Here is a 21,389-nt window from a genome sequence, read left to right on the forward strand (position 1 = left end):
GTCCCTTCCCACCCTGCCACCTTCCTCCAGCTCCTGCCCTGGCCCCTCTTCCTTGGTGTGTTCTACACGAGCCAGGAACTTGGTACACCCATGGCAGACCCAAGGCAGGCTGGGGCACAGGAGGCAACAGGCACTGGCATGCAGAAAGCACCTGAGACTTTTCTCGAGAGAACCCACCAGGACTGGTGTCCATCCACCTGCATCTTGAGGGACCCACCAACACTGGGAGACACGCTCAGGGAGCTGAGGGGAAACAAGGGGTCTGGCAGTGGCCCCCACACTCACACCCCTCATGGGCAAGGACTCCACTTGGAATACTGCCACTGGCCATCTCCCCTTCATTTCTCCCCTCTGCATCCCCAAAACCAGGACTTAGCAAAGAATAGAGCTCTCAGGAGAGGCTCAGGGGTGCGGGGGCTTCTCCCGGGAAGGCAGGAGCCTGCGGGCCCCAAGACGAAGAGCAGGAAGCCAGAGAGAGCACAGCGGCAACACAAGCCCACATGCCCAGAGACCAAGTGCAGAGGAGGACAGTCAGCAGCCTAGCACTGGGGAGAGGGCACATCCTAGAGGCAGCTGGACAGACTGGGACAGCGCGACCACCCGGAAGGATGGCCCGGGAGTTCCAGAGGTGGGCCCAGACAACAGGGGAACCAACAACTGGGCATCCAGCAGCCAGGCAGCAGCAAAGGCAGGCAAGGGAGCACATGTCTTCACAACTCAGCCCCTGTGGGACGCCGGGGTACATCCCTGGCCGCCCGCTAAATCATTCATGCCGGCTGCGGTCGGCAAAGGCACCGAGCACACTTCACGCATGCCAATGCCAGCCCAAGTCGCTGCAACCTCTCCCGGCCCATGGCGGGCAGGGGAGAGGCCCCCAGGGGGAGAGCAAGGCCACAGCCAGCCTGGGACAAGACCAGTACACCAGCCAGTATCAATGTGGTTCCGGTACCCAAGGGGACCCTGAGCCCCCTTCAGAGACCAATCAGAAAGGACCAGAAGGGGCCTAGAATCCCCCAGGGTAGCAAGGTGCAGAAGGACAGCCCGGGCTTCCGGCAGGGCCAAGGTGTGGAGGGCCACCCGGAGTCCTGCGACTGGGCTGGGAAATCAGACCCTGTGTGCCCCAGCTTCCTCCTCCCGGGAAATGGCCTCCCAAAGCCATCTCCTGCCCCCCAGGGCCCCCTGGATTCAGGGACAAGTTTTGGCACCGACTCCTGGAGTCCCCAAAAGGGACAAGTGCCTAGAAAGTAGCCTGGCTCCAAGTCCCCTGTCCTCTGGCCTGATGCCCCTCCACGGCTCTGGGGCCATCACACCATGAAGTGTCAGTGGCTTCCCATCCCAGGTCCCACCTCCCACCACAAACTCGTTCACAGTCCCACCCATCTGGGAGCACCCACCAACCCCAAGGTCACTCAAGTCAGGGCCCCAGATGGCTCCCTCCAAATTTGATTGGTCTCTGAAGAAATACAACATGCCCCCCATGACCTCACCCCAGGCTTGGCTGGACTCCAGCCCTACCCTCATCCTTCTGCGCAGCCTGTCTCCTCTAACCCCTGTTCACACCTGTCCCTCTCACAGAACACTAGCCCCACAGAACCACATCCCTGTGACCATGGTTCTCCACACTCCAGTCACACTCTGGGCCACACATGTTGTTCCCTCTGCCTTCCCCACATGTTGTTCCCTTCCCCTAGACTACTCAGCCTCTCCTGTCAGAGCTTAGCTTAAACGCCACCTCTTCCAGGAATCCCTCCCTGACCTCCATCAAGCTCCCTTATTTATCTCCCTCCCAGCATTGACCACACTGACCACAACATGCTACTATTCTGCTTGCTGGTTGTTCACCATCTGTCTCCTCCATGAGAATATGGACTGCTCTGATTCAAGGAGTCCCACACCTGGCTGTGGGACTTCCCTGTACAACACTTGACATAGGAAAAGCTCCTCAATAAACATGGATGGATGGATGGATGGATGGATGGATGGATGGATGGGTGGATGGGTGGGAGGGAGGGAGTGAAGGCGGAAGGAAAGAAGGAAAGAAGGAAAGAAGGAAAGAAGGAAGGAAGGAAGGAAGGGAGGAAAGGAGGAAGGGAGGAAGGGAGGAAGAGAGGAAGGAAGGGGCTGTGTGGATATCTACAGGAAGAATGAGCTATGCAGTAGGAATAGCAAGTGCAAAGGCCCTGGGGCAGAAATGTGCCAAAGAACATCAAGGAGACCGTGGTGGCTAGAGAGAAAAATAAGGAACAGATGTACAAGAGAGGAGACCACAAAATAGGTGGGTACAGACTATAGGGCCTTGTAGGCTGTGGAAAGGAATGTGGTTTAAATTTTGTTCAAGGTAGGAGGGGAAGCTGGAGAAAAGGAAACCAGAAAGCCCTTCACCTTCCCATGCTGACGTGCAGGATCATCCACAAGGCAGGGATGTGGGGCAGGTCCCAGTGACACAAGACCTCACCCCAGCCCTTCTGTACCCGGCAGGACTCTAGATCTTCACCATGCATTCACTCACTTAGGGGTCATCAACCCAGGAGGTGGGTCCCAGCCCTCTCCCACTCAAGACTAGGAAACTGAGGCACAGGAAGGCAAAGAAGCCTGCCCAGGTCACACCACTGACTGACAAGCATCCTCGCTGCTTACACCCCCGAGACTCCAGCTGTGCCCGGAGTGACACAGGCACACCCCCCAGCCATAGGTCATGCCTGTTCGCAGTCCATCTCCAGGCCTTGCATGGGCCCCCGGGGGCCTTTCTTTCTCCAGAAAGACGGAGGATTCGCGGGCACGGCCGGAGGCTCTCAGACACCATCAGGCTGAATGCGAGCAAAGAAAAGGCAGGCCTGGGGATCCCTGGGTGGCGCAGCGGTTTGGCGCCTGCCTTTGGCCCAGGGCGTGATCTTGGAGACCTGGGATCGAATCCCACGGCGGGCTCCCTGCATGGAGCCTGCTTCTCCCTCTGCCTGTGTCTCTGCCCCCGCCCCCTCTCATGAATAAATAAATAAAATCTTTAAAAAAAAAAGAAAAGAAAAGGCAGACCTGTTTCTGAGGCACCTACTCTGTGCCCGGTGGCCACATCGGCAATGTGGACACCAGGCCCCAGGAGACTCGGCCCTTCTGTTCAAGGTCACGTAGCTGAAGAGGAAGAGACTGGATCTGAACCCACTGATGAGCAGAAGGCTCCAAAACTTCAAGGAGACAGGGGAGATGTAAAGAGATTGGGAGACCCAGGCCGACGACCCACTCGGCCGGGGGTGCCCCCAGCTCCTGCCCTCCCCCAGGTGCCCGACATGGGGAAAACCCACCACTTCTTACGGGAGCTGTGTGGAGAAGCCGGCTGCCTCCTTTTCAGCGGCTGGCAGTGGAGGAGGAGGCCTGCTTCAGGCTCATCCCACACCCGTCAGCTCCTCCCTCCATCCCCACATTCTGTCACACACATACATGGTCACACACACGCAGTCACTCTCAGTCACACACACTTCATGCACTCGTACTGTCACACACTGTCACACAGTCACTGTCACAGTGTCACATTCTCTCACAGTCACACACACATTCACACACTCTAACACAGTCGCACACACAGTCATTCACACACTCACGGTGTCACACACCATCACAGTCACTGTCGCGGTGTCACACTCATTCTCACAGTCACACACACATTCACACACTGTCACTGACAGTCACACACATTGTCACTCACACTCATAATGTCATACACTGTCAGTCACTGTCTCCGTCACATTCATTCTCTCACACACACAGTCACACACTCGTTTACACACTGTCAGTCACATACACTGTCACACACATTTTCATATTCATACAGTCACATGCTGTCATTGTCGGTCACACACTGTCAGTTACACGTTGTCATGCTCACACACACATTCTCACACACACCCTCTGTCTCACACCCACAATGCTCTCACACACTCATACTGTCAGTCACACACATTCTCTCATAGTCACACATCCTGTCGTGCACAGCATCACACACATTCTCACACTCAGTCACACACCTTATCTCATACATCATCTCATGCAGTCACAAAGTCACACACTCTCAGATATTTACACACTCACAGTCACACACTCTATCGGTGTCACACATCCTGTCACACACGTGCTCTCAGTCTTACAATCACACACACAGTCACATCATCTCTCACACGGGTTCACATGCACTCTCTCATGTGTCTTCTCTCATACATACATTTTTCTCTCACACATACTCAAGCACACGTTCTCTCTCTCTCTCACAGGACCCCATAGACACATGTCCCTCAGACATAGGCAGGTACTCAGGGAACTGTGAGCCCCTAACAGTGGTGAAACACCATGTCACCAAAGCATTCCTCCAGGGAAAGGACCCAAAGAGATCTCTGGCCTCCCAGAGGGGACCCTGAATACAAACCTCTCTCCTAGCAGGAAGGCTTGTCTACCACAGAGCCAGCCACCTCTAAGCCAAGAGCTGTCACCACCCCCCCTCCTTCAATTCCGGAATGAGACAGTGCCTTGGGCCAGTCCCCCTGAGTCAGAGGACAGGCTTCCCTGGCTCAGGGAGGAGGGGACGAGGAGAAGCTCCACACAGAAACATGGGCTCAGTCATTCAAAAACATCCATGAGGTGTCACTCACTCTAGGCCAGAAGAAGATCCTTTGCAGCTACGTGCATGCAAATGGGTGGGGCAAAGACCACTAGGAACCGCAACACGGCCCTATGCCTTACTGCGCTCATCCAGGAGAGCAGGGCTAAAACAGCAGGTCTAGGAGACACCTGGAACAGGACAGGGGCCACTGACCATGGACCAATAATGAAGCACAGAAGTCAGTGCAGGTGGGCACAGGGAGGCCAGACCAAGAAAGGGATGACATTCACCCAAGATGCCTCCACAGCCAACAGGAGTAAAGTCTGGGAGGTACAGGGAAGGGGGCCATCTGGGTGCTACAGACAGGTGCCCAGGATGTTGGTGGCTGAGTATGGGATGCTGGCTAGACACTAGAGACAGAGGCATAGGGAAGAAACCCAGGCTGGCTGTTGCAAAGTCCCAAGAGCAAGGACCAGTGGACACAGCCTCCCTGGGCCCTTATCCCAATCTCCCAACCCCACAGCACAACACACTAAACAGCCTAGTGTCCAACCTGTAAGAAGGGTCCTTGGCTTGACAATGGGCTGACCAAGTCCACAGTCCCAACAAAAATGCCACAAATATCCTCCCTCAAAAATACCACTCCAGCAGCACAAAATGCAAGGGACAAAAAGACATACAATCGGCTAAGTTCTAGAAAAATACTCAACTTCACCACTAATTGAAAGAAACACACTATTCTTCTCCACCAAAATTATCAACAGTATTTTTTAGGCCCCAAAGTACAACATCAAGATCCATGAGAACACTGGGACCCAGTTTCCATCCATCACACTCCATCACTCACTCCCTCATTTATCAAACACCTACTACACGCCAGATCCCACACTAGGTATAGGGGACAATGAACTACGTACGGCTGTTACTCCCTCAAAGACTTGGAACTGAAACGGTACAGCTAGCCTGTTCCTAAGAACCTATTCTTAGAAAATGACTCAAAATATCAGGAAGGTGCGATGCACAAAAATATTCAATGCAACTTCCTAAACACAAAAACACCAGAGAAGGGAAAACAAAAATGCCCATGAGAGGAATAGTTAGCTTTACTACGGTGTGTGCTCTAGACAGAATAGTAGAGGCCGTTAAAAAAATTATACGAAGATTTCACGACAAGAGAAGAGAAAACCCACACCGTAATGGGGAAGAACACAGGCACCAGCATCAGGTGTGCTCTAGGAGCCCTGCAGGTACAAGCACACTGAAGAGGAAAAAGAATCCAGGGAAAGATCTGGGAGCGGTCAGAGAGTTGAGAAAATAGAATGATCCCTTTCCTTCTTACTCCTTCTCTGCATTTTACATGTTTTTCTCTGTGCATAATGGAAAAAGCACCCTCCCCCCAAGTGGATAAAGGACCAGTGGTAGCAGGAAGGCAGGGAGAAGGGGGTGCAAAGAGGCTGAGGCGGGTGGAAATGGAAAGCAAAGGTGGACAGGATTTAGGGGGCCGAGGGCGGAGAGTGGGGAAGGCCAGAGCTGGGACCCAAGACCCACCTTTGACATTGCTCAGGGACAGGGAACGCTCCTGGTCAGCCAGTCCAGGCCCCAGCCGTCCGCTGCCACCACTGTCCTTCTGCCGGGCCACGGCCACCGCAATGCCCACGGGCGGGTGTCGCACCTCTGCCTCTCCCTGGGCACCCGAGCTCTCGCGCCCGAACGCCTTGGCACTCTCGGGCCTCTCGGGGTCCCGCTTCAGCTGCCGGCCTCCGCCCGCCGCGGGGCCCCCGGGGTGCGGCAGGCGGGCCTGGGCGCGCGGGGCGCCCGCCGCCGTGGGGGCCGGCTCGGGTTTCATGGTGCCCAGGCCTCCGAAAGGGCTCTTCTTGCCGCAGCCACCGGGGCGCACAGCCACGGCCTCGCGGGCGAAACTGCCGCTGTACTTGATGAGGCTCTGCATGGCCGAGGCCTCCCCGGGCCCGTGCGCCGGGGCGTGCACGTCGGAGCCGGGCCGGGCACAGGCGGCCGTGGCGCGGGGCAGCGCGCCCCCGGGGTCCAGGTAGGCCTTCTTGGAGGCGGCCGCCTCCTCCTCGGCGCGGCTGGCGTGGTGGTGCTGCGCGGCCAGCACGGCCATCTGCGTGGTGGCGAAGTTGCCCAGCTCGAAAGGCTTCCACTTGGGCTCAGGGCCGGCGGGCGGGGGCGGCCGCGCGGGCTCCAGGCCGAAGAGCTTGGCGGCCTGCTGGGGGGCGGCGGCGGCGGGCCCGCGGGGCGCTCGCTCGCAGGCCCGCGGCTCGGCCTCGGGCTTGAGCAGCTCCTTGGGCGGGAGGTAGGCCCGGGCGTCCGGGGAGGCGCGCGCGGCCCGCGCCGGCGGGGCCTCGGCGGGCGGCGGCCGCTTGAGCGAGCGGATGACCGAGTTCTTCTCGCGCAGCGCCTCGGGCCGGTCGGGCGGCGGCCGCGGGGACCCGGGCGGGGCCTGCAGGACGCCGGGCCTGCCCACCTCGCGCTCCCGGGCCCGGGCGTCGCGCGCCTGCGACGCGATCTGGATGGGCCCCGGGCGCTCGTCGAAGGCCTCCACGGAAGGCACGAAGGTGGGCGCCACCACGCGGTGCTCGCGGCCGGGCTCGCGCGCCGCCGCCGCCGCCGCCGCCGCCGCCGCCGCCGCCGCCGCGGCGGGGAAGATGGTGTAGACGCCGGCGGGCGCGGGCTGTGGCGCGGCGAAGGCCCCGGCCGGGGCGGCGGGGGGCGCGGGCGGGCCCTTGGGCGGCGGCGGCAGCGGCGAGGGGCAGGGGCACGGCCCGGGCAGCAGGGCCTCCGCGCGTCGCAGCCGCGCGCTCTCGTCCTGGCGCGCCGCCTCCTTGGCCACCAGCGCGGGGAGCCCCGCGTCGCCCGCGCCGTTGCAGAGGCTCAGCGCCGGGGGCGGGGGCGGGGGCGGGGGCGGCGGCGGCGGCGGCGGGTTCTTGCCCTTGCACTCGGCGGCTGCGGGGCCCGGCGCGCGCGGCGGCCCCAGCTCGGCCAGGAAGGGGGACAGGCGCTCGGCGAGGCGCGGCGGCCCGCGGTCCTGGCGGCCCTCGGCGCGCGCCTCCTGGGTCAGGTCCACCACGCCGCGCGGCCCCGCAGCCTCCTCCCGGGCCCTCGGGTCCTTCTTGCCGAACAGCGGGGGCGGCTCCCCGCCGCGGCCCGCCCGCTCCTTGGCTGGACCTTCCCGCGAAGAGCCTTTGGCCGGGGCGCTGGACGAGTGGCCGCCCGGGGTCCTGGAGGAGGGCGCGTGAGAGTGCAGGGAGCCCGGGGCCCCCGGGGCGGGCAGGTAGAAGCCATCTGCGGAGGAGAGAGCGAGAGCGCGGGGCTGAGCGAGTGCCCCTCCACCCGGCCACCCAGAGGCGGGGTCCCTGAGGCGCCCCTGCCCCCCCCAACACCGGGATTAAGGAGGAGAGCAGGGGCAGCCCGGGTGGCTCAGCGGTTTAGGGCCGTCTTCGGCCCAAGGCCTGATCCTGCAGACCCAGGATGGAGTCCCACGACAGGCTCCCTGCATAGAGCCTGCTTCTCCCTCTGCCTGTGTCTCCTCTGCCTCTCTCTCTCTCTCTCTCTGTGTCTCTCATGAATAAATAAAATCTTGGGGGAAAAAAAAAAAGGAGGGCAGGCTCTGCAAACGGAGGGTAAGGAGTTCACACTCTCGCCTTGGCGGTCTAAGTTTCCTCATCTGTGAAGGGGGTGGAGTCCAGGGTTGTTTTAAGGGCCTAAGAAGGTCAGGCGACCACAGTACAACTAGAAGGCACAGAAGGGTGGAGGGGGTGTGGGGCATGGAAAACAGCTAGGTGCTGCCTGAAATACTGGGTAGCAGTGAGGGCCCCAGAGAAGTCTCTCCGAAGCACCCCCCCCAAGCCTAGTCTCCGGGCTCCTGCCCCCTCATAATACCTTTCTGGGCATCGAAAATGCTGGGCTGGCCCAGCTGGCTGAGGAGGGGGCTCCCGCTGCTGGGGGGCTCCAGGTGGTTCAGGTGGAGGTAGGATGGGTACAGCCCGCTGGGCAGATGGGAGAAGCCTGTAAAAGAGAAGAGAAAAACCGGACTGTCCCACCGCATGGACTCCCAGGAGGAACTTCCTCCAATCCCTCTCTATTTTTTGAAAATAAAATATTTTAGCTGTCAGCCCCCACCCCCCCCACCCCACCCCCCACCCCCCGCCTGGGAGCCCTGAGATTCAGGGCCAACTCCCCAGGGCAGGCTTGACCCCCCTCCTGACCCTCCCGTCTCCCTCCAGGCCAGCCCAGGAAGCCCCCAGGGGTTCAAGGCGCTCAAATCCCCCAGGAAGAGGATCAGAATGGATCCAGCTAGGCAGGGGACAGTGATGATGACAATGATGATAGCTCTAACCGCAGGCCAAACACTGCCAACTGCTTTGCCTTTGTTATTCTCATTTAAACTTCAACAAAACAAAACTCAGCAAGGCAGATGCTTTTAACATCCATACTTTATGAGGAAACAGAGACTCAGGCAGACTACTGGCCCAAAGTCACACAGCACCAGAGCCTGACTTTGAATGGAGGTCACTGGGACTGCTAACCTCAGCCCAACACAGTTGAGTGGTTTACTGACTTATGTCCCCTCTCTGCTGTGTGACCCTGAGCAGGTCACTCACCTGCTCTGAATATCAGCCCACCCAGCATCTCCAGCTGTCAGGGCTCCCAGGCCAGGAAAGACTTCCTCCTGGTGAGGATCCTCCCAGTCTCTCCCCACCAGTGCTGCCCCAAATCAGGGCTTTGAGGGACAGAGAAGACAAGAAAGGGTAGCCACAGAGAAAAAGTGAGACTCCTAAGAGGATACACAGGGGATGGAGCCCCAAGAGCTGCTCAGCAAGGCCCAGAAAGCCAGGCAGACTGGCAAGCAGGTGCTGGGCACTGGGGGAAGGTCCTGATGCTCGACCTGGGTTGGAGATCCTACAGGACCGCAGGCCCATGGGAAATCCCTGAGACTCAGGTCCCACGTGCCCCTAGTCGCTCCCTCTGAGGCCAGAGGTCCAGGACCTATTCCTAGACACACTGGACCCGTGCTTCCCCCACAGCGCTGCCTGATAATGGCATTAACGACAATCACAGAAAAATCAAGACCACCTGAAGCACATGATCTCTTTCAGCCCTTGAAGCATCGTATGGGATTGGGATCCCTGTGCTTTCCCGTCCGTAAAAGAGACCTAGCCGTCCTATCTCACAGCTGGTCATGCGGATAAAATGAGTTCAACTGTGCAGCGCGTGGTACACAAGTCAGCACCCTCCGTGTGTGTAACCCTTACCATGTTACTAGCATTTGTAACGCGAGAGAAAAAGGAGTAGGAAAGGGTAGAGGAACAAGCCGGTGGCACACAGACACCAGGCAGCTTCTGCTCTTCGGGCTTCTCCATACCCCCCCCCCAGCTGGCTAAAGTAGAAGGCTCAAATGGGACCCCAACTCCAAAGGACTGCCCACCATCCCAGGCCTAGAGAGGCAGGACCACCCCCACTATGGGGAGGGTACACAGGATAGCAGGTGCTTGATGACACTGGCACAGAGGAGGAAGTGGGGAGACCATGCACTGTGAAAAGCCCAAGAAAGCCCTTAGCCTGCAGTGGGTGCTCCCAGGACCCAGCATCCAAAATCCGCCAGAGGCAGGGAAGGAGCTCAGGGTCCACCAGGCCCATCCCTTTACCGACAGAGTGAGGCTCAGGAGGTCCAGCATTTGCTCAGGGCCAGCAGGAAGCCAGGCTCCCAGAAGCCCACATTTAGAAGCACCACTGAAGAATTGCAGCAGGAGAGCCCAATGGCCCTGGCCCCATTGCTCCAACAGTGATTATCGAGTGCCTCCAGGGAGACAACAGTGAGCAGAACCAAGGCCCTGCCCCCAGAGCTCACTCTGGTAAGAAAATATCTGTCCTCACAAGTAACAGGGAGCCCACGGGGGGTGGGGGTAGGGGTGGTCAGCTGAGCCCTAAAGGATGAACAGTGGGTGAGGGGCTGTAACAGAGGAACACTTGTGCAAAGGCCCTGTGGCAGTGACCAGAGGAAGTGTGTTTGAAAATCACACAGTGATTGAGTGAAAAACACAGTGAGTGTTTGAAAAACAGCAGGGAAGCTGGATGATCAGGGCTTGCCACCCACCCCCAGCCACCGCAGGAGAGATGACTAGAGGTGAAAGGGAGTGGGCAGGATGGAGAGGTGCCAGGACAGTGGCCCACAGCCCTCAGCCCCACCCACCTGGCACACTCCTTACCTTCATGGGCATGAGCAGCCCACAGCTGCACCATAGGCAGGTTGCTGGGGGTAGGGGAGCGGAAGGAGAGGTCAGAGGGTAGGGGCACGGGGCTCCCATGGGACGAGGCTGAGGGCCCCATCCCGCTGGCCACAAAGCTGCCCAAGAAGGCCTCGCCTGCAGAGAGAAGGGGGGGCTGTCAGGCACCCAGCAGGCCCCCAATGCCCGGCCCAATGCCCCAAGACCCCCATGTCTCCCCCACTTCTCGGAACTGACACTTGCAGGAACAGCAAAGAAACCTTTCCACCCCACCTCAGACCCTGGGGCTCAGGACAAGCCTGGTCACCTCAACCACATCCAATGCTTGAAAATCTTGCAAGCACAGCCCCAGAGGAGCAGCCAGAAGGAAGCCCACCACCATTAAAGACCCTCACCTCCAGGGCCCCCAGCACTCTACAGGAGGGCATTACCATCCCCAGACCCAGTGGGGACAGTTCCCCAACCTGCTGATGAAGGCTGAGGCACACCCAGGGACCTCCTGGGGCCACAGAGCAAGGAGGTGGGGGGTAAGGGGCTCAGGGCTTAACCCCCTGCTCATCCTCTGAGCTCCTGGATAAGAAAGGATCCCTCAAGTCAGAGAATGATCTCCCTGAGCACCCCACAGCAGCCCTGGTGAGCTCCGAGGAGTCCCCAGCCAGCGGGGGGAACCATGCACCCATTTAATGCGTAAGGATTCCCCCGGATGCTGGGGGAGGAGTGCCTGCGGGGGTGGGAAATGCCTGCCCCCAGCCAACAATCCACAACCCGAAATACACACCCAGCAAACATCCAAGGACTACACAGCGAATAGGCGAGAGAGAAACAGCGAAGAGATGAATGAGACCCATGGGCCTCCCACCCAAGGTCCCTCAGGTAGGGGGGTGTGGTGTGGAGCTGCTGCTTGGAAAAACAATGTGCCGGGGCCCTAGGTGGAAAGCACCTACCCCTGCCACGCCCCATTCGGCCAGGCCCACGCCAGGAGGGATGCCCCCTCCCTGCCACCACCCTGCGCACTGGCCCTCAAGATCCATGCACCCCACCCTCAGGGGAAGATCCCAGCAGGCTGCCAGGTCACAGGCCAGACGGAGGCCTGTGAGACTTGGGCAAGAGACTGCTTCTCCCTGGCCTCAGTTTGCCCATCCACAAAATGGGAATTCTAATGCCTCCCTTAAGAACCATGTATTTAACAAGAATAACAAGACAGCGTGCGGCAGGGTCCAGTCGCAGCTACCGAGCACCAGGCAGTCTGTGGGGATTCCGAATCCTCCCCTGACACCCCCAGGAGGAGGGGCAGAGGCCCGCACCCAGAGCTGAGCATGGCGGGGGGGGGGGGGGGGGGGGCGGGGGGGCAGCACCCAGCAGGAGCCAGCTCTGGCCAGCCGAGCTCAGGGCATCTCCGTGTACCCCCTCAGGTTAACATCTCCACAGCCCTGTGAAGCAGGTACCATCTGCAATGACCCAAAGAAGTGACTCCGGGGGGCCCCAGCCCACAGGGAGCTCACAGAGCCCCGTCTAACCTCTCGGTCCCCAGCAGCCCTGTATGCAGGGTCTGTGTATGACAGGTGTTCACTCACTGGGGGGGCACAGGATGCCAGAATGTCCACCTAGTCCCTTTGGGGTACACGAAGGGAAACCCAGACTGCAAGGGGCAGTGCCTCCGCCTTGGTCCTCCGGAGTGGAGACAGCAGCAGACAGAAGGACACCTTCTGGCCACACGTGCCATCGCCAGCACCCCGCGTCCAGGGAGCCCCCCACGCTCCGGCCCGGCCTCACCCAGCCCTCTCACCAGACTCCAGTGCCAAGCCTTCGGGACCCAGGGCCATGGTGGCCGGTCAGTACACCCATGTGGCCCAAGCCCGGGCGGCAGGGCCTCTGGGCCCCGCTAGGCCCAAGGCTTCCTCCTCGGCAGGCGGGCGGGTAGACGGCTCCGGAAGCCGGCAGCCCGAGGTTTGCGCAACGGCTTACATCAGCCACCAGCTCTTCCTGCCTCGGGCTGCACGGAAGCCGGGTGGCCCAGGCCTGCCCCGGCCCAGGCTTGTGAAACCCGCCCAGCAGCACCCGAGGCCTGGTGGGGGGGCGCCGGTACCCGGATGCCACCAACGGCTCCCGCCTGCCGCGGGCTCAACGGTGCCCCAACTCCCTGCCCCGGGTCTGGCCGGTGCCGTTGCCCCTCCTAGACCGCAGGTTCGCAACTCTATAAACCGGGCACTGCCATCCCCACCTCAGACCAGCGCCGGGGATCTCCCTGAAGACCCCCTCCCGGCCCATTTCCACCTTAGGGGGGCCTTCCCCCCAACTCCATCCAAGCCTCCACCAATGACGCTTGCTAATGCGGATCCCTGTCAGCCTCACGTCCCGCTACATCCGGTGCCCAGGACCTGGTGTCAACTTCGTAGGATTGGAAGAGAGTGTAGGTGCAGCCCCTGACCCCTGAGGATACCACACAGCATCCCAGGCCATCCTGCCTGGTGTCCCTGGGGTGGAGGTCAGGCAGCTGACCCCCAGACCTGGTCACCAGACTCTCCAGGCAGCTTTCTAAACCCCATCCACGACCCCCACCAATCTGGTGCTCATGTCAAAGTCTAACTATGTACCCCTGCTCCTCACACCCACCCCTGGGGACCCAGTGATGGCCTCCTGGGTCCCCAGGGGGCAGTGACAGTCAAGCCAGAGCCCACAGGGCTCTCCCTAGACTTTGCTGGAAATCCTGTGGCACAGCCGGAGGCAGGAGGGGTCTCACTCCCTCCCACCCTGGGCTGAGAGCAAGGCCTGCCCCCACACTGGTCCCAGGCTGCCCCCTGGTGGCTAGAGGTGCCACGTGCTCTCTGGACGCCTGGGAAACAAACCTCCGTGGTGATCTAGACACGCAGTGAAACCAAGACCAACGATCATCCTAGGGAATAATGGCCAACATGGACAGGCTCCTGGCATCACCTGTGCCTAAACCTCATCACTGTCACACGTCATTTATGGAATCTTTCTGCCGGCCTCAGTACAACCAACAATCTCAACTCAGGGGACATTGAACCAAGAGCAGAGCTGGGGCCTACCCCAGAGCCCAGCAATCGGCCCTCCACCCCTCCACCCCTATGGGGGGAGGGGGCTCACAGGAGGGCCACCAGGGTACCCACACCAGAGTGTTCCCGCCTCCCCGCTTACCGTTCAGGCCAGACCAGGTAACTGGCCCCATGACCAACAGTGTCCGACACATGCTCTGTATCTGTGCTGACACTACAGTAGCCACTGGCCACTTGTGGCTACTGAGCACTTAAGTGTGGCGGGTAAGGAAGCACATCTTTAATTTTATTAAATTTTAATTAATTTAGACTTAATTTAGCCACAGTCTGTGAAGGCTTCTCCTGGCCAGAAGCCGGAATGGGGGCAGGGATGTGACCTCTGGCAAGCCAGTCCCTCCACCATCAGAAGGGACGAGACAGAGGGGTCCCCAGGGATGGCAGAGAGACAAACCCTGGCTGCAACGCCCACTTGTTCTGTGACTTTGGGCAAGTTTTTTTAATTTCCCCAGGCTGTGTGAAGAGGATCAGAGAGTAAAACAGGGATTTGTAAAATGCCTCGGTGAAGTGCCAGGCAATGTTGGGCTAACATTTTTAATCACTGTTTACAGGGACAGCCCCTGGGGCTGAGAGAAGCAGAGCAGCTGCCCAAGGCCAGGGTCTGAGAGGGACGGCTTCCCCTGCCTGTCCTTCCTTGAAACCAAATTTCATTATTATTGTTTCTTTAAAGCTTTACTTTCTATTTATTTGAGAGAGAGGTTGAGAGCAAATGAGAGGGGGGCGCCTGGGTGGCTCAACAGTTGAGCGTCTCCCTTTGGCTCAGGTCGTGATCCCGAGGTCCTGGGAGCAAGTCCCATATCGGGCTCCCTGCAGGGAGCCTGCTTCTCTCTCTGCCCATGTCTCTGCCTCTCTGTGTGTCTCATGAATAAATAAAATCTTAAAGAGAGAGAAAGAAGGAAGGAAGGAAGGGAGGGAGGGAGGGAGGGAGGGAGGGACAGGTCTTCTTCTCTGGTACCCAGTGCCCAGGGAGAGGGGCGAGGGCACCCCTGCGAGGGGCAAGAAAGGAGGCAGAGAAGCCCAGCTACAGGACGTGCCCCCTGCGGTGCCTGGGGGCAGGCTTCAGGGTCCCTCTGGGAGCATGAGCAGCAGGGAGCTGGGCAAGGTCACCCTACCCCTCGAGGCCTTAGCTCCCCACGTGTGCCCCTTTCCACACACACACACACACACCCAAGCTGAGACCCACCACCACTCCGGGCCCTCCTGCCCCGCACACTGCCAGCCATTCACAAGCACCTCCAGGGCACGGCAGTGAGCTGTGGATTCAGGGGTGCTGGCCAGGCTATCTTCAGCCATCACTACCCCCCTCACTGATACCTGAATGCAGGAAGGCCTTCAGGGATTTGCCAACTCTGAAGCTGCCCAAGATCACAAGAGGGCAGAATTTGAAATCCAGACAAGGTCCATCGTTCCGTCTGTCCATCCATTCATCAATGCTTATGTAGGGCTACTGTGTGTTCTGGGCTGGAGAATGAAGCCCATCCAGATGCATTTTGTAAGGGGCTATGCTATGCTCATCCACCTCAGCTGGCCTCAGTAATGGATGGTGTCACTGGGGACCCTTCTAGAAGCTGACTATATAATGGGCACCTAATGTCCTCCTCACTGGTGGGAGCAGGGAGGGGTACTTGGTGAGGTGAGGGTGGGTACAAAGGTTTAGTAAACAGTGAAGGACTTTATCACTGCAAATGGGCTGGGCTGGAACATGGAACAGCACAGCCCCATAGGCTGCACCCCAGGGCCTTTGCACCTCAGCCTAGAATCCATTCCTCCCTCCAGATAAGGCAAATTGTCTGTAAACTCCCATCTGTATGTACCTCACTCTCTTCCCCTACACCTCAAGTAACACTTGATGAATACAGCCTTCCCTAACCCTAATTTATTTATTTTGCTAACCATGCTATTTCAGATTGCAACCCACCCCACCCCCACACCCTTTCCTGAATTATTTTCCACCATAGTGCTTATCACCATTTATCATACCAAATACACATTAGTTCCTTCTTTATTATAGCGCCTTGTTTACTGTCCCCCTCCACCCACTGGAACAGGAGTCGGCAAGCTTTCTCTTGAAAAGGCCAGATAAATCATTTACGCATTATGGGCCTACTCTGCCTGCTGCAGGGAAAGCAGCCGAGCACACCACTTAAACTACTGGGCTTTGTTCCAATAAAACTTTATTTACAAAAACAGGAGGGGGGCTGCCTGGGTGGCTCAGTCCATGAAGCATCCAACTCTTGATTTTGGCTCAGGTTGTGATCTCAGGGTTGTGAGATCGAGCCCCTCTCCAGGTTCTGCCTCAGTGCAGAGCCTGCTTGTTCTGTGACTCTCCCTCTGCCCCATCCCCTGCTAGCACTCTAAATAAACAAATAAATAAAATCTTTAAGGAAAAAAAACAAAACAGGCAGTGGACCTAATTTGGCCAGTTTGCAGGCCCCTGCGTGACAATGTGGGTTTACTCTACCCCAAGTGCCCCCTACGCTGCACATAGTAGGTGCTCAGTTAGTATTTATGGGAGGGCAGGATGGGCAAGGTCATGCTAGGGCTGAGGGAAGGAGAAGGGCGGGGCGCTTTCCTGGGACCCGACATCACAGCCAGCATTCGGCTCATTAAAGGCTTCAAGGCTTTGCTTCATTCTGTCTCCTCATCCACTCTCAACTGGGGGTGGGGGTGGGGGGTTCTTAGGCCTTTTGCAGATGAGGAATTAAGGCTTTGACTCCCAAATCTACACTTTTCCGCTCAGCCATACCACCTGGACACGGGGACCCTGTTTCCATATTTTCATTTCCCAAAGCCCCTCCCCCCCCAACCACAACAGAACAAATACTTGGTCTCTTTCCATTTAAAAGGTTTTGCCCTCGGAAAGGAGCTGCATCCTTTACCGGTGTCACCAAAGGCTATCAGAGCATCTCATCAGCATGATCAAATCAGGGTTATCACCCAGAAAAGAGCTCACTCCAGCCCAGAGCACGGACATGTGACTCAGGCGTTTCTATGACAGCAGCTGAAAATAGTGTGAGGACCCTCCGGATAAAATGACCTTCAGACTCCCACGGATCCCGAGACGCAGGGACTTCTGTGATATCTAAGCCAGAGAGTGGGTTAATGCCCTCGCTGTATAAAAAAAGAGAGCCTTATCATTCAGTAAGAATCCCAACCAAATCGCTAACCACACAGTAAATGGCTGAATCCGGTGAAAAATTTGTCATTTAGGATTACAAAGAAATATTAAAACAGGATGATGTCATTTTCATCTATCAAATGAGCACATTTGGGGTTTGGCTGTGGGGAGGGGCAGGGGTGAGGTGGAAAGCAGCCCAGGGAGGATCCCCAGCTTTTGGAAAGCAAATCAGCAGAACTCTTCAAGGCTGGGAAGAGGCATAGGCCCACTTTTGAGGGTCCCTCCCAAGGAAATCACCAGATGTACTTCCTAGGATGCTCACTGAGGCCAAATTGATTGAGATATTCAAAGCACTCCTAATTCAAATCCCGACAGTTTGTGTGTGTGTGTGTGTGTGTGTGTGTGTGTGTGTGTGTGTGTGCAGCCCCTAAACATTACATACAAATGGAAAGCAGAGTCTCGGAGAGAGGTATGTAGGCACACTCACATCCCAGTGGCATTATTCGTAATAGCCCAAAGGTGGGAACCACCGAAGGGTCCACTGGATAAACAGAATGTGGTCCATCCATACAACGGAATACGACTCAGCCTTAAAAAGAAAGGAAGCTCTGACATGTGCTCCAACACGGATGAATCCTGAGGACGTTATGCTAAGTGAAATAAACCAGACACAGAAAGGTGGTAAATCTGTATGCACTGCACTGGTTTAAAAAAAAAAAAAAAAAAGTTACATCAAAACGCAAAGAGTCAAGAAAAGCAGAGGCAACCTGAAAGATAAGTGGGATGTCTTTGCTGTCAAATACCCAAAGGCGTGCACTTGCCACAGTGAAGTTGCATCGCCATCAGCACACGTGGGTACAGGACCAGACCCAGGCCAGGCCAGTCCACAAACTGCCCCACCCATATACACACAGTAGAGAAAAGATGAGGCTGCCAGTAAACACCACTGGTCAGCCCAGATATCATGTGAGGAAAAGCCATGAGTCTTGACCCCCTAACTTCACACTGCACAGAAAAATCGATTCCAGGTAGACTGGCTCTCCACGTAAAAGGCAAAACAGGAAAGCTTCTAGAACGACACACTAGAAAATATCTTCACATTCAGAGGGCAAACAAAGGTTTCTTAAAGACTATATAAAAAGCACAAATCAGGGCACCTGCGTGGCTCAGTGGTTGAGCATCTGCCTTTGGCTCAGGGTGTGATCCCAGGGTTCTGGGATTGAGTCCCGCATCGGGCTCCCTCTGAGGAGCCTGCTTCTCCCTCTGCCTGTGTCTCTGCCTCTTTTTCTGTGTCTCCCATGAATAAATAAATAAAATAGTTAAATAAACAAATAAATAAATAAATGAAGCACAAACCAAAAGCATAAGGCTGATGTACTGGGTTACATTAAAATGAGAAATGTCGGGATCCCTGGGTGGCGCAGTGGTTTGGCGCCTGCCTTTGGCCCAGGGCGTGATCCTGGAGACCCGGGATCAAATCCCACGTCGGGCTCCTGGTGCATGGAGCCTGCTTCTCCCTCTGCCTGTGTCTCTGCCTCTCTCTCTCTCTCTCTGTGTGACTATCATAAATGAATAAATTTAAAAAATTTCTGTAAAAAATAAAAAAATAAAAAAATAAAATAAAATAAAATGAGAAATGTCTAGCGGGCGCCTGGGTGGCTCAGTCAGTTAAGCATCGGACTCCTGATTTTGGCTCAGGTCGTGATATCAGGGTTGTAGGATCAGGCCCTGCATTGGGCTCTGCACTCAGCATAGCAGAATCTGCTTGAGATTCTTTGTCTCCCTCTCCCTCTGCCCCCCACCTGTGCTCGTGCTCGAAATAAATAAATAAATAGATAAATAAATAAATAAATGTCTTAAAAAAGAAGAGGAAGAGAAATATCTATTTATCACAGGACACCATTAGAAGAAAGAAAAGGGGGATCCCCGGGTGGGTCAGCGGCTTAGCGTCAGCCTTCAGCCCAGGACCTGATCCTGGAGACCCAGGATCGAGTCCCACATCGGGCTCCCTGCATGAAGCCTGCTTCTCCCTCTGCCTGTGTCTCTGTCTCTGTGTCTCTCATGAATAAATAAATAAGATCTTAAAAAAAAAAAAGAAGAAGAAGAAAGAAAAGGTGAGCCACCACATTGAATGAGATCTGTGCAGCATGTCACCAAGGAAGAGTTTGTAACTAGAATACATAAAGAACTCCTGCAAATCAGTAAGAGAAAAACCAGCAACCAAATGTAGAAATGGGCACCAAGAAGGTGGCAAATACATCCAAATGGCCAGAAAAATGATTACTCAGCCTCTCTTGTTTTGGCTTTTTTAGTTTATTTTTTTTTAGTAATCCCCACACCCAACATGGCGCTTGAACCCCATGATCCCAACACCAAGAGTCACATGCTCCTCTGACTGATCCAGCCCAGCGCTCCTCAGCCTCTCAAACCAGGGAGGAAATGTGAATTATAACTACTACATTGGGGGGATCCCTGGGTGGCTCAGCGGCTTAGCGCCTGCCTTTGGCCCAGGGCGCGATCCTGGAGTCCCGGGATCGAGTCCCGCGTTGGGCTCCCGGCATGGAGCCTGCTTCTCTCTCCTCCTGTGCCTCTGCCTCTCTCTCTCTCTCTCTCTTTCTCTCTATGTCTATCATAAATAAATAAACCTTTAAAAAAATAATTACTACATTGCCCACCAGAGGGGCTAATGTCAACAAGGAAAGATGGACAATATTAAAAATTAATACACGGCTGGAGGAGGTGCAAATTAGTATGACCACTCGGGAGAACAGTTGGACAGAATGTGCAGACTTTCTGACCCAGCCGTGCCCTCGCAGGTGTACATACACCCAAGGGTGAGGCACGGAAATGCACAAGCAAGCCCAAATTCGAGAGTCTAACCACCAATAATAGCCAAAATCTGAAAGCAACCCAAACGTCCATCAACAGCTAAATAAACACATTGTGACATCGTCACACAATGAACACCTCCCGCAAGAGGCAAGACAACCACTCAGACCAGGACTATGGTGAGTTTCACAGCAAAAGACACACAAAACACAGCACACTGCCTGCTTCCTCATACTGCACATGAAGTGTGTGGACAGACAACTCCAATCTCTGGGGTTCGATGGGGTCACCTGGGGACAGAGAGGGGGAAGTGACCCAGGGTTATGGGGGGGGGGAATCTGTTTGTGAAAAAGGTAATGGAGCCGTACATCTATGATCTGTGCTCACTTGTCAGTATATCTTAAACCCTAGTAACAAATATCCGCAGAAGAAAGGTCAGTGGGGGTGGAGAGGCCAATCTGAACCCTAACACAGTAAATATCACATTTTGAATAATTTTTATGAACTCTCACATTGGCAAAATTTGCGAAAACTGAAGCAAGTAAAGAAATTAAAATGAGCCAAGAAAGGAAAAAGCAAAGAAAAAGAAAAAGTCCTACCAGTGACCTAGCTCTCCCCGACCCTTGGCTTTCCAGCACATAGCTTAGGCCTTGCTCTAGTTCTAGAGCCTGTCACTTCCAAGCTGTGTGGCCTTGGGAAGGATACACAACCTCTCTGTGCCTTACTTTCCAGTAAAGTGAAATGAAGGGAGTAGCAAAGGCAAGAAGCTGAGCCTGCAGCACTCCCTTACACTGGACTGGACGCAAATCCCACGCCACGGATAAGGAGGACTGAGGGACAGAGCTCCAAGCTGGGATGGTGGAGGGGGGCTTACCCTGCATGTGCTTGGTGCTGTGGCTGGGCCGCAGGACCTGTGACCACTGCCACTGTCCCCAGCCTCCCAGCAGAGGAATCTTGAGCTGCAGTCTTGAACTGCAGAGGTTTCCCCAAACCAAGCAGAGGCCTGGGAGCTGCAGGAGCCACCAGGCCAGATCAACCAGCTCTGGCCCTGCCCCCCAGGAGGGGAGGAGTCCAGCTGGGCCCCAGCTTCCCCTCCCTATCAGGCCTCTTTTCCAGCTACAGCTACTGGGCTTTGTTCCTCCAGCTCCCTTTCCCCGGTCAAGTGCTACCTGGCCTCCCTCCCCTCCTGCTGGGAGCCAACCCAGACTCCCTAGAGAGGGTCAGATCCCAACAGACATCTTTTAGCTCCCCGCCACCAGAGGAAGACAATCTGGGTTTAACTCAACTCCCACTTCCAGCCCCAAAAAGGGACCCCCTGTGGGTTGGGACTTTCCCTGGCCCCCACCAGAAGCCCAACCCAAGGAGGTACTCCAGTCTAAATAAAGGGAATCCTGAAACAGCCCAGGGGGGTCAAGGCCTCAGCATAGCCAGTGATATGCAAATGCATCCACCACAGCCTGGCCCCAGGGCTCCAGACACTCTCAATTCTACAGCAATTACAGAGGACTTCCCCACTAATTTCCTCCTCCGTTGTTCCC

General features: G+C 56.4%; 1 protein-coding gene across 5 annotated transcripts in view; it reads right to left on the minus strand.

Annotated features, from left to right (window-relative positions):
• The window catches only part of TNRC18 (trinucleotide repeat containing 18), a 90,035-nt gene that overhangs the window by 54,948 nt on the left and 13,698 nt on the right, over positions 1-21,389 (minus strand). For 3 of the 5 annotated variants that reach the window (XM_072836875.1, XM_072836874.1, XM_072836871.1), the window contains exons 2-4: positions 10,813-10,968; positions 8,486-8,611; positions 6,134-7,888 (exon numbers count right to left, since the gene is read on the minus strand). In XM_072836875.1, coding sequence (XP_072692976.1) covers positions 6,134-7,888; positions 8,486-8,611; positions 10,813-10,933 — 2,002 coding nt within the window. In that variant the 5' untranslated portion in view covers positions 10,934-10,968. Of the gene's footprint in view, positions 1-6,133; positions 7,889-8,485; positions 8,612-10,812; positions 10,969-12,616; positions 12,767-21,389 lie in introns of those variants that run through there. The other 2 variants (XM_072836872.1, XM_072836873.1) reach the window with 2 other exon arrangements.

Source organism: Canis lupus, chromosome 8 (assembly GCF_048164855.1).
Source record: "Canis lupus baileyi chromosome 8, mCanLup2.hap1, whole genome shotgun sequence".
Lineage (NCBI taxonomy): Eukaryota > Metazoa > Chordata > Mammalia > Carnivora > Canidae > Canis > Canis lupus.